Source organism: Ictidomys tridecemlineatus, chromosome 11, assembly GCF_052094955.1.
Source record: "Ictidomys tridecemlineatus isolate mIctTri1 chromosome 11, mIctTri1.hap1, whole genome shotgun sequence".
Lineage (NCBI taxonomy): Eukaryota > Metazoa > Chordata > Mammalia > Rodentia > Sciuridae > Ictidomys > Ictidomys tridecemlineatus.
In genome coordinates this window covers 24,674,244-24,696,958 of record NC_135487.1, presented here as the reverse complement: position 1 = coordinate 24,696,958, position 22,715 = coordinate 24,674,244, and the positions used below count along the sequence as shown (strand labels likewise).

Here is a 22,715-nt window from a genome sequence, read left to right as displayed (position 1 = left end):
CAACACTTATTGTTGTCTGCATTCTCAATAGCTGCCATTCTGACAGGAGTGAGATGAAATCTTCGAGAAGTTTTGATTTGCATTTCTCTGAATGCTAGAGATGTTGAACATTTTTTCATGTATTTGTTGATTGATTGTATATCACCTTCTGAGAAGTGCCTTGGCCCATTTATTGATTCGGTTATTTGATTTTTTGGTATTTAGATTTTTGAGTTCTTTATATATCCTAGAGATTAGTGCTCTATCTGATGTGCAAGGCATAAAAATTTGCTCCCAAGCTATAGGCTCTCTATTCACCTCACTGATTGTGCTTTTGCTGAGAAGAAGCTTTTTAGTTTGAATCAATCCCATTTATTAATATGATCCCACTTTTACTAAACAAAATATTACTCAAAACTCTTATGTATGTTTATCTATGTATGTTTATGGCTAATAATTTTATGAACATTGATAAGAACATGGAAGGCTACCTACAAAGCTGTTTAAGTGAATTGTGAAAAGGGATAGGGTTGATGACGTGGAAAGAACAAACCAGCAGAAATGCCAAAAAAAAAAAAAAAATCATACATGAACAGATTCATGCAATTTGTGAGTATGTATTACAGGAAGTGACTAATACTGTGGAAATTCATTTACAGATATACAGTATGATTTTTTGGGGGTAGGGGGCAATGCTTGGGATTAAACCCAGGGCTTTGTGCATGCGAGGCAAGCACTATACCAACTGAGCTATATCCTCAGCCCCCTAGCATAAATTTTTTAAAACCTACTTTATGGTTTAGAATGCAATATTCAATTGCAGAATTCCATGCTGTGACAGCACATTGTATTTTCATAAAAATGGCCACGTTACGTCACACCCCATGTGCTTTCCAAAATGTGACCTAGACCACCTCCTATAAAGATGAAGACTCTGCAACTTCTTCTGAACCTGGGCAAGCCTATGACTTGCCTGTAGCCAATGGAATGTGGTAGAAGTGATATTTTGAGACTTCTGAAGTTCTACTAAAAAAAGATGATCCAATTTCTGCCTTATTCACTGAATTACTAATTTGTGTGGGACCGACCCTAAGCCACCATTAAAAAAAGTCAGACTATGTTATGAGGAAAGCAAGCTCAGACTATTTTCCAGTGCTCAAGTCATTGTTCCATACTTTGAGTCCTCCTAGCCCATGCACCAGACATAAGTCAATAAACTTCCAGACTATACTTCCAGGTTATTCCAGGCTACTGTAGTCACCCCCAGCCTCCAAATCGTCTGTCAAGATCCAAGCATTGTTTTGGGATGGGGAGTGATCCCTTTCTAAATACCTGAGCCACCTAGTCTTTGAGCATAATAAAATGGTTAATATTTTACATCAAATTTCAGGTGGTTTAAACTGCATGTAGTAATTAGAATGCAAATTCAAGATATGTTCTATCTTACACAATTTAGAAAATCCTGGAAAACTATGGTAAGACCAACACTTAAGATTAAAAAAAATCTACAGGTACCAGGTATGGTGGCACACACCTATAATCCCAGTGGCTGGTTCAAAGCCAGTCTCAATGGTGAAGTGCTAAGCAACTCAGTGAGACCCTGTCTCTAAATAAAATATAAAATGGCTGGGGATGTGGCTCAGTGGTCAAGTGCCCCTGAGTTCAATCCCTGGTACTAAGGAAAGAAAAAAAAAAACACTCTCAAGGTGTTCAGGTGTTCAAGTTCCTTATATGACAAAATGGCATAGTATTGGCAAGTAAACTAGGCAAATCCTCTTGTATACTTTAAGTTGTCCAGATTACTTATCATATCTAATATGATGTAAATAGTTGTTATGCCTATTGTTTAGGGGAAATGACAAGGAAAAAAACTACAAGTTCAGTACACATGCAATTTTTTCCCAAATATTTTTTAGCTGAGTTTTACTCAATCAAAAGATACAGAACCCATGAATACGGAGGTCCAAGTGTATTTTCTAAATAATTCAACATAAATAAGTTTTAAATATACACACAATTAAGTTAACAAATAATCAATAGTCATAAGATTATTTCATCCATATGTTTCTGTGTACACGTGTTCTAAATGGTCACATTCTATTTCTTCATCTTCCATTGGAGAAACAGGTCAGAATCGTCTTATATTCAAAACGTTTACAATATGGTTTTTTATCACCCTCTAATCTTACTGACCAACCTGAACTAAATTCCACATACAACTTAAGTCTTCAGTTTCCCTGACACTACTCAATATTATTGATAACAATACTGAAACATAGCTGTAATTTGTTCACAAAAATACAGAAATAAAACAAAAATTAGTTTAGTCCATCTTTATACTGGTTACTGGTCAATATGCTCAATTCAAGAAGAACCTTTGTTTTTATTTAATGAATTAAAAATTGTAGAGAACTGTGAGGTGTTTTTCTGTTAAGGCTCTATCAAGTTACATCCCTAAAGAAACTTTAGGTTTCTTTTCAACATTTTTATAAGGACAATAGTCTTTCACAATGTTGGAAGAATTCAAATACTAAACAATAAACGATATAAACAAAAATATGTAAACAGTTCTGGTTAAAAGGGGAAAACTTCAATTATTGGTTCTTTTTATTGTTTTCTTACATTTTACTTTTTTTAAAATTGTATCAATTTTCTTAAATTGAACCATACTGATAAGGCAGATATAATTCAGACCCCCATAAGCAACAACAAAATCCTCAATCATAGTTAATACTCCTTAAAATGTTTCAAAAGTTACTTTACAAATACCTTTATTTCTATCAAATAATTGTTATTCTCAAAAAACTGTGACTCCAATGAATTACAGGGCAATTCAGAAATAGATAATGAAACATTTAAAAGGAAGGGCTTTAGAGTTATGTAAACTTGCATTCAAATCCTGACTCCAATTAAAAGCTAAATGATATCTCGATTTAAGTTTTTTTTCCTTAGTAAATGAAGACAGCCATATTATCTTCATCCAAATGGTTACTATGACAGATAATGCCCACTAATAACAATTCTCCTTCTCTTCCTTACTAAGAGATCCTCAATTTTATTTTTGGCAACAGGCTCAGCTACAGGACTATAATTTCCAGCTTTCTTTGAAGCTAGATTGGGCAATGAAATGTACACCCAATCACACAGGTAGAATTTCCATTTTAAAAAAAGTCCTAATTGTGTTAAGAAGTGTGTTTTTTTTTTCCTTCCTCCCCAGGGAACATCATCCATCTCAGAACACCAAGATATCTCGAAAATGGAAGCCATGCACTAAGGTTGTGATACAGAAAGCTGAAGGCCCCTGGATTCCTGAAAACTACAAACCCATATTATAATCGAGGCTTCTTGATTATGAGAAATAAATTTCTATCATGTTTCTATTATATAGTTGAGCTTAATATCCAAAAATAATAAATATCAGACATTTTAAAGAATAATACATGTAAGGTTTTTCCACAAACTAGTACACTGCAAGTAATCAAAATAGATTTTTTCATCCAAACAACATCTTCAAGAACAAATCAATAATGCTTTTACTTTTCCTTTGAAGTTGTCAAGTTTATTATATTCAATAAACTTGCTCTATCTTTAGAAAATTAAACATTGCTAAGCTGGGCACAACTGTAATCCCAGCAACTAGGGAGGCTGAGGCAAGAGGGCAAAAAAGTTGCCTCAGCAACCCACTGAGACTATTTCAAAAAATAAAAAGGATGTAGCTGAGTGATTGAAGTCCCAGGTCAATCTCCAGTACTGAAAAACAAACAAAATTAACTAACTATTGCTGGATGATCAGTTGGTTATTGCAGAGTCATTTAATGAAAAGTCTTTAAGAAAATAGCTACGTGAATACGTTAAAAAATCTCTTTATACTGTTTGAACTTCTTTCACACTTCGCATAAACTATTAACAGATGGGGGAACATGAATGATTCACAGTTATCAGTCACTTTCTCTATTGTCAATCTTACAAAAAACCCACAGCACACATTCTCCTGAAAAATGAACAAGATGGGCAACCACACCTTCTCTTCATACCCATAAAATGTTGAGCCTTGGACTGGGGTTGTGGCTCAGTGGTAGAATGCTTGCTTAGCATGTGCGAGGCCCTGAGTTTGATCCTCAGCACCACATAAGAATAAATAAATAAAATAAAGGTATTGTGTCCAACTAAAAATAAATATTTTTTTAAAAATGTTTTAGCCTTTTTTCTTTTAAATCCCATTCATTAAACATACTGTATCTCTGGAAAGTCAATTTAGAATATGATAAATCTCTTTTCTTTCTAGACATCTATCCCAAGACAAAGTGTTAGGCCTTGAAACCATCTTTGGTATCCTGAATATTATTAGATAGCAGTATGCCCTTACCAATCCTGGATAATGTTTCTAAATCTTCATGGAGAGAGGCTTAAGTGTTCCCTTAAAACGAGTCACTTCTCTGCTTCCAATATCCTTTTTTTAAAAAAAAAAAAAATTTAGGTAGATGGATACAACACAATGCCTTTATTTTTATATGGTGCTGAGAATCGAACCTGGGTCCCGCTCATATTAGGCAAGCACTTTACCGCTGAGCCACAATCCCAACCCCTTCCAATATCCTTTTAATGGCAAACTACCAGAAACGGAGAGAAAAAGGGAAATACTGTACTATTTATATCTGATATTTGGTATAAAACTGCTTGTACATCTCCAGTTTTGTTCTTTTTGTTCTGTTTTGTTTTGTTGCAGTGCTAGGAATCAAACCCAAGGCCAAGAACTCTTATCACTAAGCTACATCCTTAGCCCTTCTCTAGCTTAACAATGTCCTGAGAGAGTGGGGTGAAAAAGCCCTATTAGGGCTGGGGATGTGGCTCAAGCGGTAGCGTGCTCGCCTGGCATGCATGCGGCCCGGGTTCGATCCTCAGCACCACATACAAACAAAGATGTTATGTCCACCGAAAAAACTAAAAAAAAAAAAATATATATATATTAAAATTCGAAGGAAGGAAGGAAGGGAAGGAAGGGAAGGAAGGAAAGGAAGGGAAGGAAGGAAAGGAAGGGAAGGAAGGGAAGGAAGGGAAGGAAGGGAAGGAAGGGAAGGAAGGGAAGGAAGGGAAGGAAGGGAAGGAAGGAAGGAAGGAAGGAAGGAAGGGAGGGAGGAAGGAAGAACCTTCTTAGCCAGGCACAGTAGCACACACCTGTAATCCCAGCAGCTTGGAAGGATGAGGCAAGAGGACTGCTAATTCAAAGCTAGCCTCAGCAACTTAAGGAGTCTCTAAACACCCTGGAAAGACCTTGTCTCTTTTTTTGTTTGTTGGCTGCTGTTGTTGTTGTTGTTTTTTAAACGCTGGGAATGTGGATCAGTGGTTAAGCACACCTCAGTTCAATCCCTGGTACCAAAAATTAAATAAACATAAATGTTAAGTATAAGACTCTAGTTACAGCCGCTTGATTATAGCTTTAAAAAAAAACAAACAAACTTTTTGTAATGGTAAATGGACAGAATGCCTTTATTTGTATATTTTTATGTGGTGCTCAGGATGGAACAAAGTGCCTCACACATGCTAGGCAAGTGCTCTGCCACTGAGCTATAGCCCTGATTACAGCTCTTAAGATAAATTTCTGTTGCCACTTTTAAGATTGTTCTTATTGCAAAAACTAAAAAACAGAGCATCAGATTAAAACCTTCATCGGAAATTTTGGTTCATTTCCATTACCAATATACAAACTTAAGCATAGACATGTCTAGAGCAGGTATTCAAAAATTATTTGGTAAGTACTGGGGCTGCAGCTCAGTGGTAAAGCACTTGCCTAGCGTTCAATCCTCAGCACCACATAAAATTAATTAATTAATTAATTAAATGTATTGTGTTCATTTACAAAAAAAATATTTTTAAAAAATTATTTGGTGAAGGCTGGGGATGTGGCTCATGGTAGAGTACTTGTCTAGCAAGCATAAAATTCTAGGTTCGAATACCAATCCAACAAAAACAAAACAAAATAAAAAATTAATGAAAATAAGAAATAGTGGCAGAGGAACGTGTCCTAAAAGCTCTGCTTTAACATTTGACTGTTTTCCCGATACATAATTGGTTCAAAGATGACCATCAGAATCAGCGTGGTCCAATCAATAATGTTTCTTCTAGGAACTTGAAATTAAAAACAAATTAAACAGAAAGACTAAAAGTCATTGGTATATAACTGTTCTCTGACAGGATAGGCTGATATCTTTTGCTGAGTACACTGGAGGAAATTTGTTTTTTTACCTCCACTCTAAATTCTATGGAATACCAAATTTACACCAAAGTGTTTCTTCTAGATAAACTAGCTAATCTACTTTGTTGCCAGCAACAATAATTAAATCCACTGAAGAGAAGAATTAAACTATTGATATCAAATAACAAAAAATTAAGACTAACTTAAAAAAATGTAAATATTCAAAAATATTAGCAAATTCCAAAAAGAAACAAGGTACTCATAGATTCTTCTGGTAGATGAAAACTTAAAAAAAAAAAAAAAAAGGAAAGGAAAGGTACATTCCGCTGAAGAATTCTAATTGACAAAAGTTACACTCCATAAACAAACGCAAACACATCCTTTAATGATTTATCAATTCTATTCTTAGAATTTATCCTACAAAAACACCTTAACAAGTATACAAAGACATGTAGAGAAAAACTTACCCAGTATTGTTTATAATAATGAAAAACTGAAAATAATTTACATATGTATAAAAGAGGAAGCTGGTTCAATTACAATATAGCCAAAGAATAAAATATTACGTGGCCATTTAAAAGAATGCAAAAGGATTATATCCATTGACACAGAAAGATTTCTATGCAGTTGAAAGAAAAAAGGCAAGAATAGCATTCATACGATTCCTGCACATATAAAAAAATTCCCATATACTATATGTGTGTGTATGCCCGCACGTGTGTGTATATATACATATATATTCATAGAAAAAAGTCTGGAAAGATATATATTAAACTCTTAAAGCCAGTTATCTTTAGCGAATGGTAATGACAAAGGTTTTTACTTTCTACTTTATTGATTTCTATAAGTTGAATGTATTACTTTTATAATCATAAAAAGAATTCTTTAAAATACAACAGTACAAAGATTCTAAAGAGAACACTGAAAGATGCTGTAAAAAAAAGTAGAAACCTTTAAAATAATAAATATACTTTTCTATATAATTCACACTAGCACAAAGTGTTGTTATACTTCAACACATAAATAACTTGAGAGTAAAATATTTCTTGGAAAATAAAAAGCAAGACTCTTATTATTTAAATTAATCTGCTAAAAGTACTGAAAGGATGTGATGAGATCTAGATTAAATATAACTGGTTCATCACATAAATTAGCACTAACCACTCCTAATGCTAAATGCTTTGTCTAGACTTTCATCTATCTAAAGATTATTTTTCAAATGGTACTTACAGTTCTCTACAATTTCATCAAAAACTGCACCACTTTTCTGTTCAAACTGAAAAAGCAAAAAAGGAAAGAGAAAAGTAATGTTATTCTCATAATCTTTTTTTTTTTTTTTTTTTTTTTGGTGCTGGGGATTGAACCCAGGGCCAGCTCAGCTATTATCCCCAGCTCTCACATTCTTCATTCATACTTCTTTGTATCCTTCCCTATTCCCCAAGGAGCTCTAATTTTCAAGCCAAATTATGCAAATGAACAACATAAACAAAAACATTTCCAAATGGAGTAAAATAAAATTTAGGATGAACAAAAACAGTTCTTCAAACCAAACCCAAGAAATACATTACATTCCCTCTCTTATTAATCACTCTTACAATAAATCACATAAGAGGATAATCATATATATCTGTAATAATAATAATAACCATAGTTAACTCTTAAGAACTTACCAACTCTTAAGGAGAACTATGTAAAAACTTATCAAAACTAAACAGGGGCTGGGGTTGTCATTCAGTGGTAGAGCGCTTGCCTCGCCAACATGAGGCACTGGGTTCGATACTCAGTACTACATAAAAATAACAACTAAAAGTAGTTGTGTCCACCTACAACTAAAAAATATATATTAAAAAAACCTTAACAGAACAATTGGCAATGACAATTTCTGTTCTTAGGCTAAAGGCAGAAATTTGTTGTTCTTAAAATGAAAGTGAATCATATTATAGGGAAGTAGAGTCAAGTCTGAGGAAATTCTAGACCTTAAAAACAGACACAGAGGGAAAAGAAATTATAACATAGGTAATTCTACCAAGGAATTAAAGAAAGTAGTATGCTCCACCCTGAGTCTTTAAAGGACTCCTTAAAGAAATCTTAATATTCCGGACTCCTGAACACAAGAACATCACTTCTTGATAAACCTTGCCCAGAGTTGGCCACTCCATTCAAGACAGAAACAGAATTACCAAACTACCTACATAACTGCAAAGAAAATATAGTAGGTATAGATAAACAGTACCTGATATTAATAATATGAGCACAATATAAATAAACAATATTCCATGTTTCTAAAATAAATTAATTCCGTGGAAGAGAAGGTTCAAAGTAAACAAACAGAAAACCACTCAAGAAGAAAACGGGTAATTTACAATAAAGAAACTTCTAAGAAATGTGTTAAGTTAAATCTGAGGTTACACACAAAAAATAATAACATTAATTGCATGAGGTCATGAGAAAAAAAATATTTGGAAACAAGAAAATGACTGCCAAAATAAAAACTTTTTGGGTAAAATAATGGAAAAATTCTTGATCAATTAAAAAAATACAAAAAACTAGAAACAATAATTTGAGTGACATGAAGATTAAACTATAGGTCTTACAGCAATCTCCAAAGTCCCCAAGGGGCTGATGTTGTAGCTCAGTGGTAGAGCACTTGCCTAACATGTGTGAAACTTTGGATTCAATCTTTTAACAACACATAAAAATAAATAAAATAAAGGTATTATGTCCATCAACACTCTTAAATATATACACGCATGCACACACACTATATGGCACCCCAAAAGAAGGGAATAATGAAGAAGTAGAAGACTAAAACAAAACTCATGTGAACTAAAAATATGAATTCTAAGATTCAATGAGCCCAGCTGATAACAAAGATGTAATGGGAGAAGGAGGAAAAGATACATCCTGATCAAACTTCAGAATTCCAAAAGTAAGAGCAGTTTTTTTTAAATGCATAAACTAGCATCGGGGGAGGGGAGTACACACCATATTTTTAAAAAATGTTAATATGCTTTTTATAAAATATTGCCCAGAGGCAATTTATCTTATGTTCAACCAGTGAAAGGACAATCTTGCACAATGCTATAAGGAAAGAAATGGCACTGATAATAATACCAAGAGGAAGTATGTCTATAATTTATGAGTGATTTAAGGAATTTTGTGTGGGACATAATCTTTTCCCCTGATGAACTATTAAACCTAACTCCTAAGAACAGACTCCATTCCATAGGAAACGGTATCTCTTATCTAAGCCAGAACACAAACAATGAATAACTTCCATATTGTTCTAAAAAAGAAAAAAAAATGTAATTTAGACCCTCTACAATTTCACATGGAAAATATTAAAATGAAAATGGGGAAAATAATTAAAATTACTCTGGATATAAGAAATAGCAACTGATAAATGCTCAGAAAATATACCTAGACAGAAAGAATATCAGGTGTTGCCAGATATGATGGAACACACCTGCAAGCCCAGTGACTCAGCAGGCTAAGGCAAGAGATCATAAGTTTGAGGCCAGCTTCAGCAACCTAGTGAGCACTTCAGAAGCTTAGTAAGACCCTGTCTCAAAAATAAAAAATAAAAAAGACTGGGGATGTAGCTCAGTGGAAAAGCACCCTATGGGTTCAATTCTCAGTATGAAAAAAAGGGGGAGGGAGGAAAGAATCGGGTGTTAAAACTTCAGAAAACACTCTTTCAAAATGTCAAAAGATTTTAGAATTAAAGTTCCTCCTCTACAGGTTCAAAATCAGACTCTTTGTTTTCCTGCCTCTCCTTCCCTCCTTATCTCTCAAAACAAAAGCAAACACTAAAACATTGTCTCTTTTTTTTTAAATATTTTTTAGTTGTTAATTTATTTGCTTACGTATGTGAGGTGCTGAGAATCAAACCCAGTGCCTTGCACATGGCAGGCAGGCACTCTACCACTGAGCCACTACTCCAGCCCCAAAACATTGCCTTTTTCTTGATCACCAAACAATTTATAGGCCTGTTTACAAATAGACAAAATTATCTCCAGTCTCTTTTGCTGGAAATGGGTACACATTTGAAAATCCCAGGGAAAGAAAACAGATTAGTGGCTGCCCAAGACTAGGGCAAGAACATGAGGGAGAATCAGGAAAGAATTTACTAATGGATATGTACAACGGTGAATACAGCAGTTCCCCCTTATCAGCAGAGGATATTTTTGAAGACCCTCAGTGGATGCCTAAAAATATGGATGGCGCTGAACCCTATATTAGTATACTTTTTCCTATGTTTACATACCTATGATAGTTTAATTTATAATTAGGCAGAGCAAGAGATCAACAACTATCAATAAAACAACTATAACTATAATAAATTATATGAATGTGGTCTCTTCTCATTTTATATTATTGTACTATACACCCACCTTCTTGTGATAAACAAAGATATACAATGTCCACTTGATGAGATGAAATGAGATAGATGAATGATGTAGGCACTATGACATGCCTACTATCTCAGAGTTGGTTGAAAATAAACACTGATACCTGATAATCCAGACTGCTACCAAGTGACTAATGGGAAGGTAGTATTTACAGCATGGATACACTGGACAAAGGGATGATTCAAGTTCCATGCAGGATGGAACAGGATGGACAATGATTTGATCACATAACTCAGAATGGGGCACAATTTAAAATTTATGAGCCCAGTTCAAGGATGCATGCCTGTAATCCCAGCAAATCCAGAAGCAGAGGATTACAAATTCAAGACTAGCCTGGGGAATTTAACAAGACCCTGTCTTTCAATAAAAAGTAAAAATATCTGTAAATTTAATTCAGTGAATGCTCCTGAACTCAATCCCCATACTGCAAAAAAAAAAAAAAGTTTGTGTGTGGCGGGGAGCCGAAGACATGATGGCATACCCTATAATCTCAACAGCTCAGGAGGCTGAGATAGGAGGATCGCAAATTCAAAATCAGCCTTAACAACTTAGCTAGGCATTAAGCAACTCCGTGAGACCCTGTCTCTAACTAAAATACAAAATAGGGATGTGGCTCAGTGTCTAGGTGCCCAGTTCAGTACCCGGGGGGTGTCAAAAGAAAGGGGATGGGGAGAGGCAGGGGATAAGGAGCCTATGGAAACAAAGAAGAAAACTTATATACTGTTTATTTCTGGAATGTCCAATTTACCACAGTTGATTGTGAGTAACTGAAACTGCAGAATGGGAAAAAGAACAAAGTGAAACTTTGCCTGAGGGAAGACAACTTTATACTAAAAATTACTGCACTCTATATAAAATGACTGATTTTCACAGTATGTTGAATTACAAATGAAAATACTGTACAAATATATTGAGAAGTATACAACAATGAAGTTTAGGTATTAAAAACCTGAAAGACACTACCGAAACAACATTAAATACAGAAATGTTATTTGCACATGTACTTGTAATTTTAAAAGAGTAACTCTGAGGCAGGTATGATGGTACATGCAACTCTGGAAGGAAGATCACAAGTTCAAGCAAGATCATGTCTCAAAATTTAAAAATAAAAAAATTTAGTTGAAGATGGACACAATATCTTTCTTTATTGGCACAATGTCTTTCTTTTTTTCTTTTTCTTTCTTTCCTTCCTTCTTTCTTTATTTATTTTTGTGTAGTGCTGATGATCAAACCCAGTGTCTTACAGGTGCAAGGCAAGTGCTCCACCACCGAGATACAAGCCCAGCACTCAAAATAAAAATTAAAAAGGGCTGGGAATGTGGTTTAATGATGAAGCACCCATAGGTTCAATCCTCAATACTAATAGTAAAACTCTTAAATTATATATATAAACACATATGTGTACACATGTGTATGTGTGTTAAACAAATAACACATTTTTAATCCCTCAGGATTAAAAATACACTATATAGTCACCTCATTTCAAAGGAAATCGCACATGTGATGGTACAGCATTAATTAAAGGACAGTCTAGTTTTGGATGGATTTTTAAATTTTGCTTTTAATTCAAATCTCCTGATGACCACTCAATTAACATTATACAAGCAAATAACACAAACGTAACTCTCAAATATTGGGCAACATCCCAGAATATCTTCTTGGCCTGTATCTCACCAAGTGGGTAACAACAAACAACAAACAAACTCCCCTGTAGCGGGGAGAACCCTCTCCCCTGGGTGTCCAGGGGAGCTCCCCCCACAGGTGGTGGCCCACACCTGTAATCTCAGAAGCTCAGGAAGCTAAGGCGGGTTGATCACAAGTTAAAGGCCAACCTCACCAACATAGTGAAGCCTTAAGCAACTTAGCAAGACCATGTCTTAAAAAATAAAAAGGGCTGCAAATGTGACTCAATAACTAAGCACCCTTGGTTCAAACCCTATTACAAACAACAAAAAAAAAAAAACACAAAACAAAAAAACATGTAACACTCAGCTTCATAATGATACCATGGTTTTACTAAACTTAGGTTTGAGTGCTTCTTGTTCATTCTGTATTTTAGATGCTTCCCCCGCCCCCATGTGGAGGACTGAATCCAAGGCATGCTAAGCATACACTCTACCATGATGTAAACCCCAATCCTGTACAACTTATATATTTATAAATAAGAAATTAGGTAAGCAGTTCATAATTTAGCTTGAAAAATCAAAGTCATACTACTCATCCTTTAAGTTTAAATAAAAAGATTTGATTGTACCTAAAGTTGAAGCTGGTTTTCTTGCTATAATAACTATTCTGTAGAGAACAGTTTTCTCAAAACTACAAAACCAAAAAAGAAAACAGAAATGTGGACCCTGATTCAATACAACAAATATCACTGAATTTTTTTTTAATTTTTTTTAATATTTATTTTTTAGTTTTCGGCGGACGCAACATCTTTGTTTGTATGTGGTGCTGAGGATAGAACCCGGGCCACACGCATGCCAGGCGAGCGCGCAACCACTTGAGCCATATCCCCAGCCCCATCACTGAATTTTTAATCAGCAATAAAGTTTCATAGTTTCTGCTCATTAACTTCAAAACATGTAACTATTGCATGTTTGAGATTATTTTATATACATCATTAACAGCAATCACTGGACATTAGTTAAGACCTTAGGCCAATCTTAAATTGCTTGATTTTAAATTTCAACTCTGGCCCCTTAACAGCTATTTAACTAAAAGTTCATAAAATCTGGATATAGATACCTACTTCATAGGGCTGTTAGGATTAATTTTTTTAAAGTACAAAAAGGACTTAGCATGGTACTTATCAAATTGTAAATACAGCCATGCTCAGTGGCAAACACCTGTAATCCCAGCACCTCGGGAGGCTGAGACAGGAGAATATATATATATGTATACATATATGTATTTGTGTGTGAGTGTGTATATATATATATATATATATATATATATATATATATATATATATATATTGTGTGTGTGTGTGTATATATATATATATATATATATTTGTGTGTGTGTGTGTATATATATATATTTATATATATGAATCACTCTTGTTATGCTAATAAAAGACATATTTCCCTGCTTTAAAAATATTAAGAGTTCACTAAACATTTTGTTTATAAAACTGTACCCACTTTTAAAAATAAAAACATTCAACAAATGACAAGCAGTTCCCCATATTTTAAACTAAGCAATGGGGGGCATAACACATTTTTACTTTCAAAACTTACACCAAAGACTGGAGGAGGATGTAATCTTTATATAGTGTGAATTGATAAACATATCACCTACACACACACCCCAGCCATCCCTCCAAAAAAGATCACGATTAGAAATATATTGGATTCTAGATCAACAATTCTTATTTTTAAGAAGTTAATTTTCTCTTCTACCCCTGACACAAACACTATGACACTTCATGGTGTTAAACTTAAGATATAAAGGATGAGCAGAAATTAAAACAGGTGAACAGATGGGAGGGGGTCAAGAAAGAACAGCAAATATAAAAGTTGACAGCAGAACAAACTGAGAATTCAAAAGTAGAAAGCTTAGCAGGATGAAAATTGAGGGAATAAAGCAAGTAAAGCAATATAAAGCTGATGACAAAGTCATGCATCAAACACTTAGGTACATTCCTCCCAGACAGGTGGTCAGGCATCCCAGTTTGTATCTACCATCTTCATTTTATCTATCTATCTATCTATCTATCTATATCTATCTATCTATCTATCTATCTATCTGTTATTACTACTGGGGATTGATCCAAGGGCACTTAAACACTGAGATACTCCCCCAGTCTATTTTATTTTTTTATTTTGAGGCAGGGTCTAAGTTGATTACGGTATCACTGGGATGCTGAAGCTGGCCTCAAACTTGTGATCCTCTACTTTAGACTCCTGAATGGCTGAGATTACAGGCATTGCCTAATAATTACTAATGTGCTCCTAGTAATTATTAATGTGCTCCCCTTCAACTCTCAATAAAATATCTGTTTTGCTCACCCTAAGTATCAGTTGTATTTAGGTACTGGACTTTATCCTAAGAAAAACCAATGAAGGAGAGAAGCAACAAAATGGAAGACTTGAAAATGACTATTATGAACCAACGTCCTTTCTCCTATACAAAGTTCTAATCATACCAATCTTGTATTATTTCCACTCTTCTGGAAAGACCTAATAAAATCTCACTGCTCTTTGAAAGTACTGCTGTTCAGTGAGAACTTTTCTGACCCTTTTATAAAAATCATTTCTCCTCTGAGTCCTTGATTTATATTTCACTTAAGAGTCACTTGTGATAGTTAATTTATGCATGTATCAGTATCACTTTCTAGATAAATCTTTTTTTTATCCTAGGATATCCACAGGCCCTAGACTGTATTCTGCATAATCTCTCGATTTTAAAATAAATGACTGCCACAGCTTTGCATTTCTCAATATCTATAATGCAAAACCCTAATAAAAAACGAATTCTGTGATCAGGCCACAGTGATAAACACACCTGTAATTTCGGTGATTTAGGGGGCTGCAGAGACAGGAAGATCCCAAGTTTGACGCCTCAGCAACTCAGTGAGACCCTGTCACAAAATTAAGGACAACTGGGTAGATGTAGCTCTCTGGGCTCAAACCCCAATACTGCGCCACGAAAGAGAGGAAAGAAAAGGAGAAAGAAAAAAGAAAGAAATTTCTATGATCAAGTAAATATGAAAACCAGAGATCTATATTTTGGTGAGTAACAATGCATGTTGATTCATTAAATACTAAGACTTCTAAAATTAAAGAAACCTGCATTATTTTTTATCCAGCATTTTCCAAAAATATTTGGTTGTACTACACACTTTTGATGTCAGCATTTAAAAGTCTATAAGCTGTGTGCACTAGGTTTTCATCATTGTGACCAAAATACCCAATGTGAACAACTTACAGGAAAAGTTTATTTGGGCTCACAGTATCAGAAGTTCAGTCCAGGGTTGGCGGTCTCCACTGCTTAGGGCCCAAGGTGGGGCCAGGAGTGTGGCAGAACATAATGGTAGAATGGCTTTGAGAAGAACTTCTCAAGGCCAGGAACAAGGCAGGGAGGGGAAGGGGAGTGAGCCCTCAGGGACCCACCTTCTCAGCCACGCCCCACCTGCCTTCAGTTACCAAACTAAGATGGTTACTGTTATCATCTTATCATTTCACCTCTGGATATTCCTGCATTTACACAAGGGCTTCTGGAGGACTCCTCAAATTCAAACCATAACATAAATTTCTACACATTTTAATACCAAAAAAAACATTCTCAATATTTAATAACAATATAAAGTAATAAGAGATTTTTAGTTCATTTTTGGAATTGGGGATATAGCTCAGTGGTAGAGCACTTGCCTGGCATGATCAAGCTCTGGGTTCCACCGCCAGCACCACAAAAACAAATAATAATATAAAAGATAAAATGGTTTAGTTAATTTTTGTTAAATAATCATTCCATTTAACTATCTCTGGATTTCACTAATATTGTAAAAGGAGGGCTTTTCCCACTTGAGAAGTTTAACAAGTACATAGAACATAATATATTTAACATGTCAAAGAATATTTACCTCAAATAATCAGCCAAATCTAACAAAAATATTAAATGAAAACAGTAAATACTTTGGTTCCTACCACTCTTATTCTTCCAAACCTTTCCCCCTGCCACTTATCAATCTTTCCTAAAATATATACATGTTATCAGAGTTGTTCTCAACTGAAAATTAATCCACTGAATTGGCAAGCAACATTAAATATTTATCTTACCATCTAGTTATTATTAAAGTGGTACCATAATCATTAATTTACCTTGTTAAAAGTACTAGTCGATGCAAAAAATAAAGAGTATTAATAATGAAAAGGAAACATTTATCAATATTTCTAGGTAACAATTCTCTGCTCAAAAAGTACAAGGTGGTAGACCGAAAAGGTATTAGGAATAAGAACACATTAGGGTGATTCTTTACAAAATACAACATTCAAAAAAGCATTTCTATAAAGAAGCAATAATTAGTTAAAATACAATGAAAAATATAATTCATAAAAATAGCTAATAGCATTTAAAAACTTCAGGATGGGTAGGTCTATCAAGTACAAAGCCCTGGGCTAGATCGCCAGCATTGTGAAAAATTTTTTTAAAAGTTCTGGAAATAAGCTTAAGAAATGTATAAAATTATAATGAAAATACTACAAAATTTTTCTCTGAGGGTAAATAGGTGATTCAACAAGTTCACAAAGGGAATATGAAGAGGTCAATCTCCTCACAAAATAAGAGTGCATGAGAGTGACTAAGAAACTAGACAAACTCTTATCATAGACATCTTAAAGAATAAAGGTAAAAAAATATTCAAGGGCTAGGGAATGTAGCTCAGTGGTAAAGCACTTACCAAGCATGTGCAAGGCCCTATGTTCAGTCCCCAGTACTCCAAAAAAAAAAAAAGGTATATAATTAAGAATTAAAATATAATCAGTAGGAATATTAATTATTATAGTCATTATATGAAATAGTATGTTAGTTCCTTTAAAAAAAATTAAATATCCAACTACCATATAACTCAGCAATTCTGCCCGTACATATATATCCAAAGGATATAAAAATCAGTATGCAGAATAGACACCTGTACTCATGTTCATTGCAGCACTACTCATAATCGCTTAGATACAGACTCAACCCAAGTAGTCATCAATGGATGGATGGATAAAGAAAATGTGATGTCTTCTCTGCGCCTCTCTCTCTCTCTCTTCTCCTTCCCCTCTTTCACACACACAACATTTTTTTAATGGAAATTATTATTTTTTTAAATACCTTTATTTTATTTATTTATTTTTACATGGTGCTGAGGATGAAACCCAGGGCTTCTCACATGGTAGGCAAGCAGTCTGCCACTGAGCCACAACCCTAGCCCCACACACAACATTTTTCAACCTTTAAACAGAAGGATCTGTGACTCGGTGGCCTAGCACATTCGAAGCCCTGGGTTCGATCTTTAGCACCACATAAAAATTAATTAATTAATTAAGGGTATTGTGTTCAACTACAATTAAAATATAAAATTTTAAAGCAAGAGGATCACAAACTCAAGGACGGCCTGGAAAACCCTGTCTCAAAATAAAAAATACAAAGTGCTATGGGCGAAACTCAGTGTCCCTGGGTTGGCTGGGTAGGGGGAGTCCTGTCATTTTCAATTACATGGAGGGACCTGGAGGGCATTAGATTAAAATGAGATATATGTAGAAGGGTTTAAAAAAATCATACTCATAAAATAGAGAGTAAAACAAAGACTGGGAGGTGAGAGAATTGAGGAAATGTTGGCAAAAGGACATCAAATTTCAATTAGGAGAAAATACACTGCAGTGAACCGAAATAACAGTCATGTTGTATACTTGCAAATTGCTAAGTAGATAATAAGTGTTCTCACTACAAAAACATGGAATGTGAGGTAATGCCTATATGAATAGTTTGGATTTAAGTCATTTTCCACATATATACATAAATGAAAACGTATTGCTCACCATACATGTCATTTTTACATGTCGATTAAACTTTAAAAAAAACCTTAACTAAGGAAAATGAAAAGAACATCTACAAGTCTCCACGATCTTTATATATATGTATTTTTTTTTTTTAGTTGTAGTTGGACCTTTATTTATTTATTTTTATGTGGTACTGAGAATCAAACCCAGGGCCTCGCGTGTGCTAGGAAAACACTCTACTGCTGAGCCACAACCCTAGCCCTCCACAGTCAATTGACTATTACCATCCTTCCTTCCCTTTTTGTTCTTAAAGATGTGCTATCAATGTTCCTCCCATAACAAGAACAATTTCTCCACTTGTGCAGCCAAGTTAAATCACACGCCCTCTTACTTTCTTAGGGACACTGTTCTGAAGTCTCTATTTTCTCTCCTACACCATCCATTTTCCCCTTTCTAATGGTTGTTTCCCATATCATACACACATGCTATATTATTTCTTCCATCTTAAAAAACAGTTCTCATGTCTCCCAATTCCCCTAGAGCTACTGCCCACTTTTTTTCTCCCCTTGATAGCAAGAGAGTTAGTTAGTTGTCCACACGTGCTGCCTCTCAGAGTTCTGCCACACATGCTTACCTACTTCAGTAAGTATTTCCACTGAAACTGTTCTTGTCAATGTCATGAAGGACATCTCTATGCTGCTAAACCCAAAGATCAATTCTCTCTCTTAACACAAAACAAAGAAAAAAAAAATTAGACTATAACAAGCAACCATTTAGAGTGGAAAAACTGGGACCACTACTACACACCAAAATAAATATCAGGTAATATAAGCTGAGGGAAAAACATCCTAGAAAATAAGAAAATCTTTAAACCAAAAACAAAAATCTTCATTAAAAAAAATTTTTAAAAGCTGGACCAGAGTTTTTAATATTGTTTTAAAAGACTTAAAAGCAAACTAGAGTTTTTTAATAGTATGTCAATAGTTAATATCTTATTTACAAAGCAGTCTTAAGATTCAGTTAAAGACTCCAATTCCAAATAATAATGATAATGATAAAGAACATAAGTACTAAACATTCACTCTCCTCAAAAAATCAAACTTAAAATCAGATACCACTTTCTCTGAGACTAACAAAGATATAAGTAAGTACACAAAGAGAAAAATTTCCCAACTATATTTTTAACGATACTTCTCGGAAATTTCTCTTTATATAGAAATCTACCTCACTTCATTTACTGACTATATAGATTTTACTGTCTTGTATTGATGGATGTTTAAGTTGCTTCCTGCTTTTTTTTTAACAAATATAATATTGTAATTGTCATCTCTGAACCTTCAATTTGGCTTATATATGTCAGTTTATCTGTAGAAAGAATTCCTAGAAGTAGAATCACTAGATTACGGGACATAAACATTAAACTTTTTGACATGTTATCAAATTGCCCAACAAAAAAACATTCCACCAATATTTACCCCTACCAGGGTGCACTTTGCTGTTTTACTAATTTTTATTTTTTGTTTCTCCAGTTTTGAGTAAGACTCTTTTCAGTAAAGCTACTAACCATCATTCACGTTTCTAACCATTACCTAATTACAGAATTTTGTAGATGGCCTAAAACAGTAGTTCCCCAACCATTACAACAGCAATAAACACTCAGCAGGAACCTCATACTATGTCACTTTTTTCAAACACATGACTTAATTATATTTAATCTCACCCAAAATTTCATAACGTAGTTACTTGTTAACACCTCTATTATATAGGCAAAGAAATATAAATACTGAGAGATTGAGAGGATGGCATATATAAACAGCTCCAAAGGAGTCTCCTAAGAAAGAAGTTCAACCTGCTCCTGCCTTCCTTACAGCTTCAACTTTTCCTAACTTCATGTTCCTATTACATTTACATTCGTAAAACAAACACTCTAGCTATTATGAATGAACTATAGCTCACCCAATCTTTCAGAGGTAGTTTCACTACATCTGGACTGTTGTGTGGTTCTTAACTTTTCCAGTCTTCATTCAAGAGTAAACACTACTCAGCTAAAGTTACAATTCTTCTATGATGCCTTAATCTTGCACACACCCAACTTTCTGAACAAAGTTTAACTCACAACTTTTCCTAGCTATACTGGGGCAGATTTGTCCAATGACAACAATTCTAAAAAACATTACTTAAAAGGTAGATGGAAATGTTAGAGAATCAAGTACTCATGCATTTCTGAAGCTGGATTATGAAATATCCTATTCTTTTTATAGTCCAATCTACTAACAAATAACAGGGGTTATACAAACAGATTTTTTTTAATTTTTTTTTTTAGTTGTCAATGGATCTTTATTTTATTTATTTATATGTGGTGCTGAGAATTAAACCCAGTGCCTTACACATGCTAGGCAAGCGCTCTATCACCACTGAGCCACAGCCCTAGCCCAAACAGTGATTTTTAATTCCATTTTGGAGACTATCTTTAAAAAAAAAAAAAAAAATCATTACACTTTTTGTACAATGACAATTAAAATTATACAAAAATTGAACAATCTAGTTGGTTTCTTTCAACAAACTCTAAATGTTATCAATACTGTATAAAAAGATTAGAAATTCTATATTTCTTAAAGCCAGACACCAATAAAGCAATCCTCCAGCAGATACTAACTGGGTATCATATAATGCAGTTCGATTCTGATACTACCTACCTGTAGTTAACATCAGGCCCCACAGGCTGAAAGTCTAGTCCTATAAAACTGCTCCTTACTTTGGACGCCAATCACAAGCCCTAAGTTGTGACCTATGATTCTGACTAACCAGCTCTAATTCAGTAACCAACAGCTCATGGAACTCAGAGCAACACTTACTTATGTTTATTGGTTTAAAATAAAAGAAAAACATAAACACCTACTTAGAAAAGATGCCTAACTCAAGGTATTGCAAGGCAGGAGTTTTCAAACCTTCTCTAGGCATGTTACCTTCCCAGTATTTCCACGTGTTCAGCAATCAGGACACTCTATGAACTCCATCCTTTGTGGTTTTTATAGACAATGTATTATCATTGATTAACACTGGCCACTGATGATTGACTCAACCTTCAGCCCTCTAATCATGCCTTATCTTTTTGGTGAACAATTCCCACCCTGAAAACTGTCTAACAACCACCAGCAACTGGTCATCCCCACTTCTACTTCTAGAGATCCAAGGATTTCAGAAGCTATGTGCCAGGAACATGGGACACATATCAATAAATGTTTTTTTCTATGACAATGTCACACTAGCCTAGAGAGATTTTTGACTGTTCTGTATTGCTGTAAGTCTAGCACCTGCAACACTGCATAACATAAAACAGAAGTGTAAACAGCTAAATCCTTTTTATTAGTTACCAAGTATTTCAAAAATTGTGTAGATTGTATGATGATTGTTATTATCAAGTACTTCAAAAGTTGCTTAGATTGAATGCGTCAACATCCTCAAATGTACCATAAATTGTGCAAGAATCTTTAAGATTACACAGAAGATTCAAATAATTTTTTATTCTTTCAACAGACCACTCCAGAACCAATGTCCAATCTTCCTCCTTCACCAACATTAATGCTCGTTTCTTCCTTTTTATTACCCCAATTCAAACATCCCTTACTTATTCTTTCTTTCTTTTTTTTTTTAAAGAGAGAGTGAGAGAGGAGAGAGAGAGAGAGAGAGAATTTTTTTTAATATTTTTTTTTTTTTTTTAGTTCTCGGCGGACACAACATCTTTGTTGGTATGTGGTGCTGAGGATCGAACCTGGGCCGCACGCATGCCAGGCGAGCGCGCTACCGCTTGAGCCACATCCCCAGCCCCCCTTACTTATTCTTTCCTAATTATTTTCTCAAGTTAGAAAATGCAACAATTTTGTTATGAAAAATAATTTGTTTTTTATGCAAGCAGCCATACAGCAGAACCATAAAAATGTCCACACAAGCTGAACACATGCAAAGTAATCTCAATGGTCAAAGGAAAAAATTTAAATTGTTACATGATCTTCTGAATTTTTGTCAAAACTCTGTCAGGTTAAATGTATAGGGAAACGAAAAACTGATATAGAATACATTATTATATAACTGGCAACTTAAAAGAGAAAAAACACTAGCCAGGCACGGTGGCAAATGCCTATAATCCCAGCAGCTCAGGAGGCTAAGGCAAGAGGATCACAAAATCAAAGCCAGCCTCAGTAATTTAGTGAGGCCCTGAGCCTAAATAAACTTGGTGGGACCCTGTCTCTGAATAACTACTTACATACCCACACACAAGAAACAATGAGAATCAAAAGTGGCTGTTGTTACTATTGTTTTGTTTGCCTTAGTGTTGCTGGGTGTGCAAGCGAGCAAGTGCTCAACCACAGAGCAATAGCATCATCCAAAGTGTTTTCTTTGAGCCACAACACTTGCCTAGCATTATGAGAAGCCCTGGGATTCATCCCCAGCACTAGAAACACCACACACACACACACAAACACACACACACACACACACACCAAGCACTTTTTCACTTTTTCCATGCTTTGCCAAGCTGTCATAATCCTTTCTAAGTTTTTGTTTGTTTGTTTGTTTGCTGCCAAATTCTTACCCTTTACCCTTTCAATCTTGTGAACATCTCCAAGAGTTCCTTTACTCTGA

At 34.6% G+C, this 22,715-nt stretch overlaps 1 protein-coding gene across 14 annotated transcripts in view; it reads right to left on the bottom strand.

The window, feature by feature from the left end:
• The window catches only part of Zmym4 (zinc finger MYM-type containing 4), a 145,714-nt gene that overhangs the window by 80,769 nt on the left and 42,230 nt on the right, over positions 1–22,715 (bottom strand). For 6 of the 14 annotated variants that reach the window (XM_005317794.4, XM_078025898.1, XM_040288358.2 and 3 more), the window contains one exon: positions 7,403–7,448. The exons of 1 other annotated variant lie outside the window; for it this stretch is intronic. In XM_005317794.4, the coding sequence (XP_005317851.1) occupies positions 7,403–7,448 (46 nt within the window). Of the gene's footprint in view, positions 1–4,345; positions 4,430–5,154; positions 5,347–7,402; positions 7,449–15,090; positions 15,210–22,715 lie in introns of those variants that run through there. 7 more of the 14 variants (XM_078025900.1, XM_040288361.2, XM_040288360.2 and 4 more) reach the window with 5 other exon arrangements.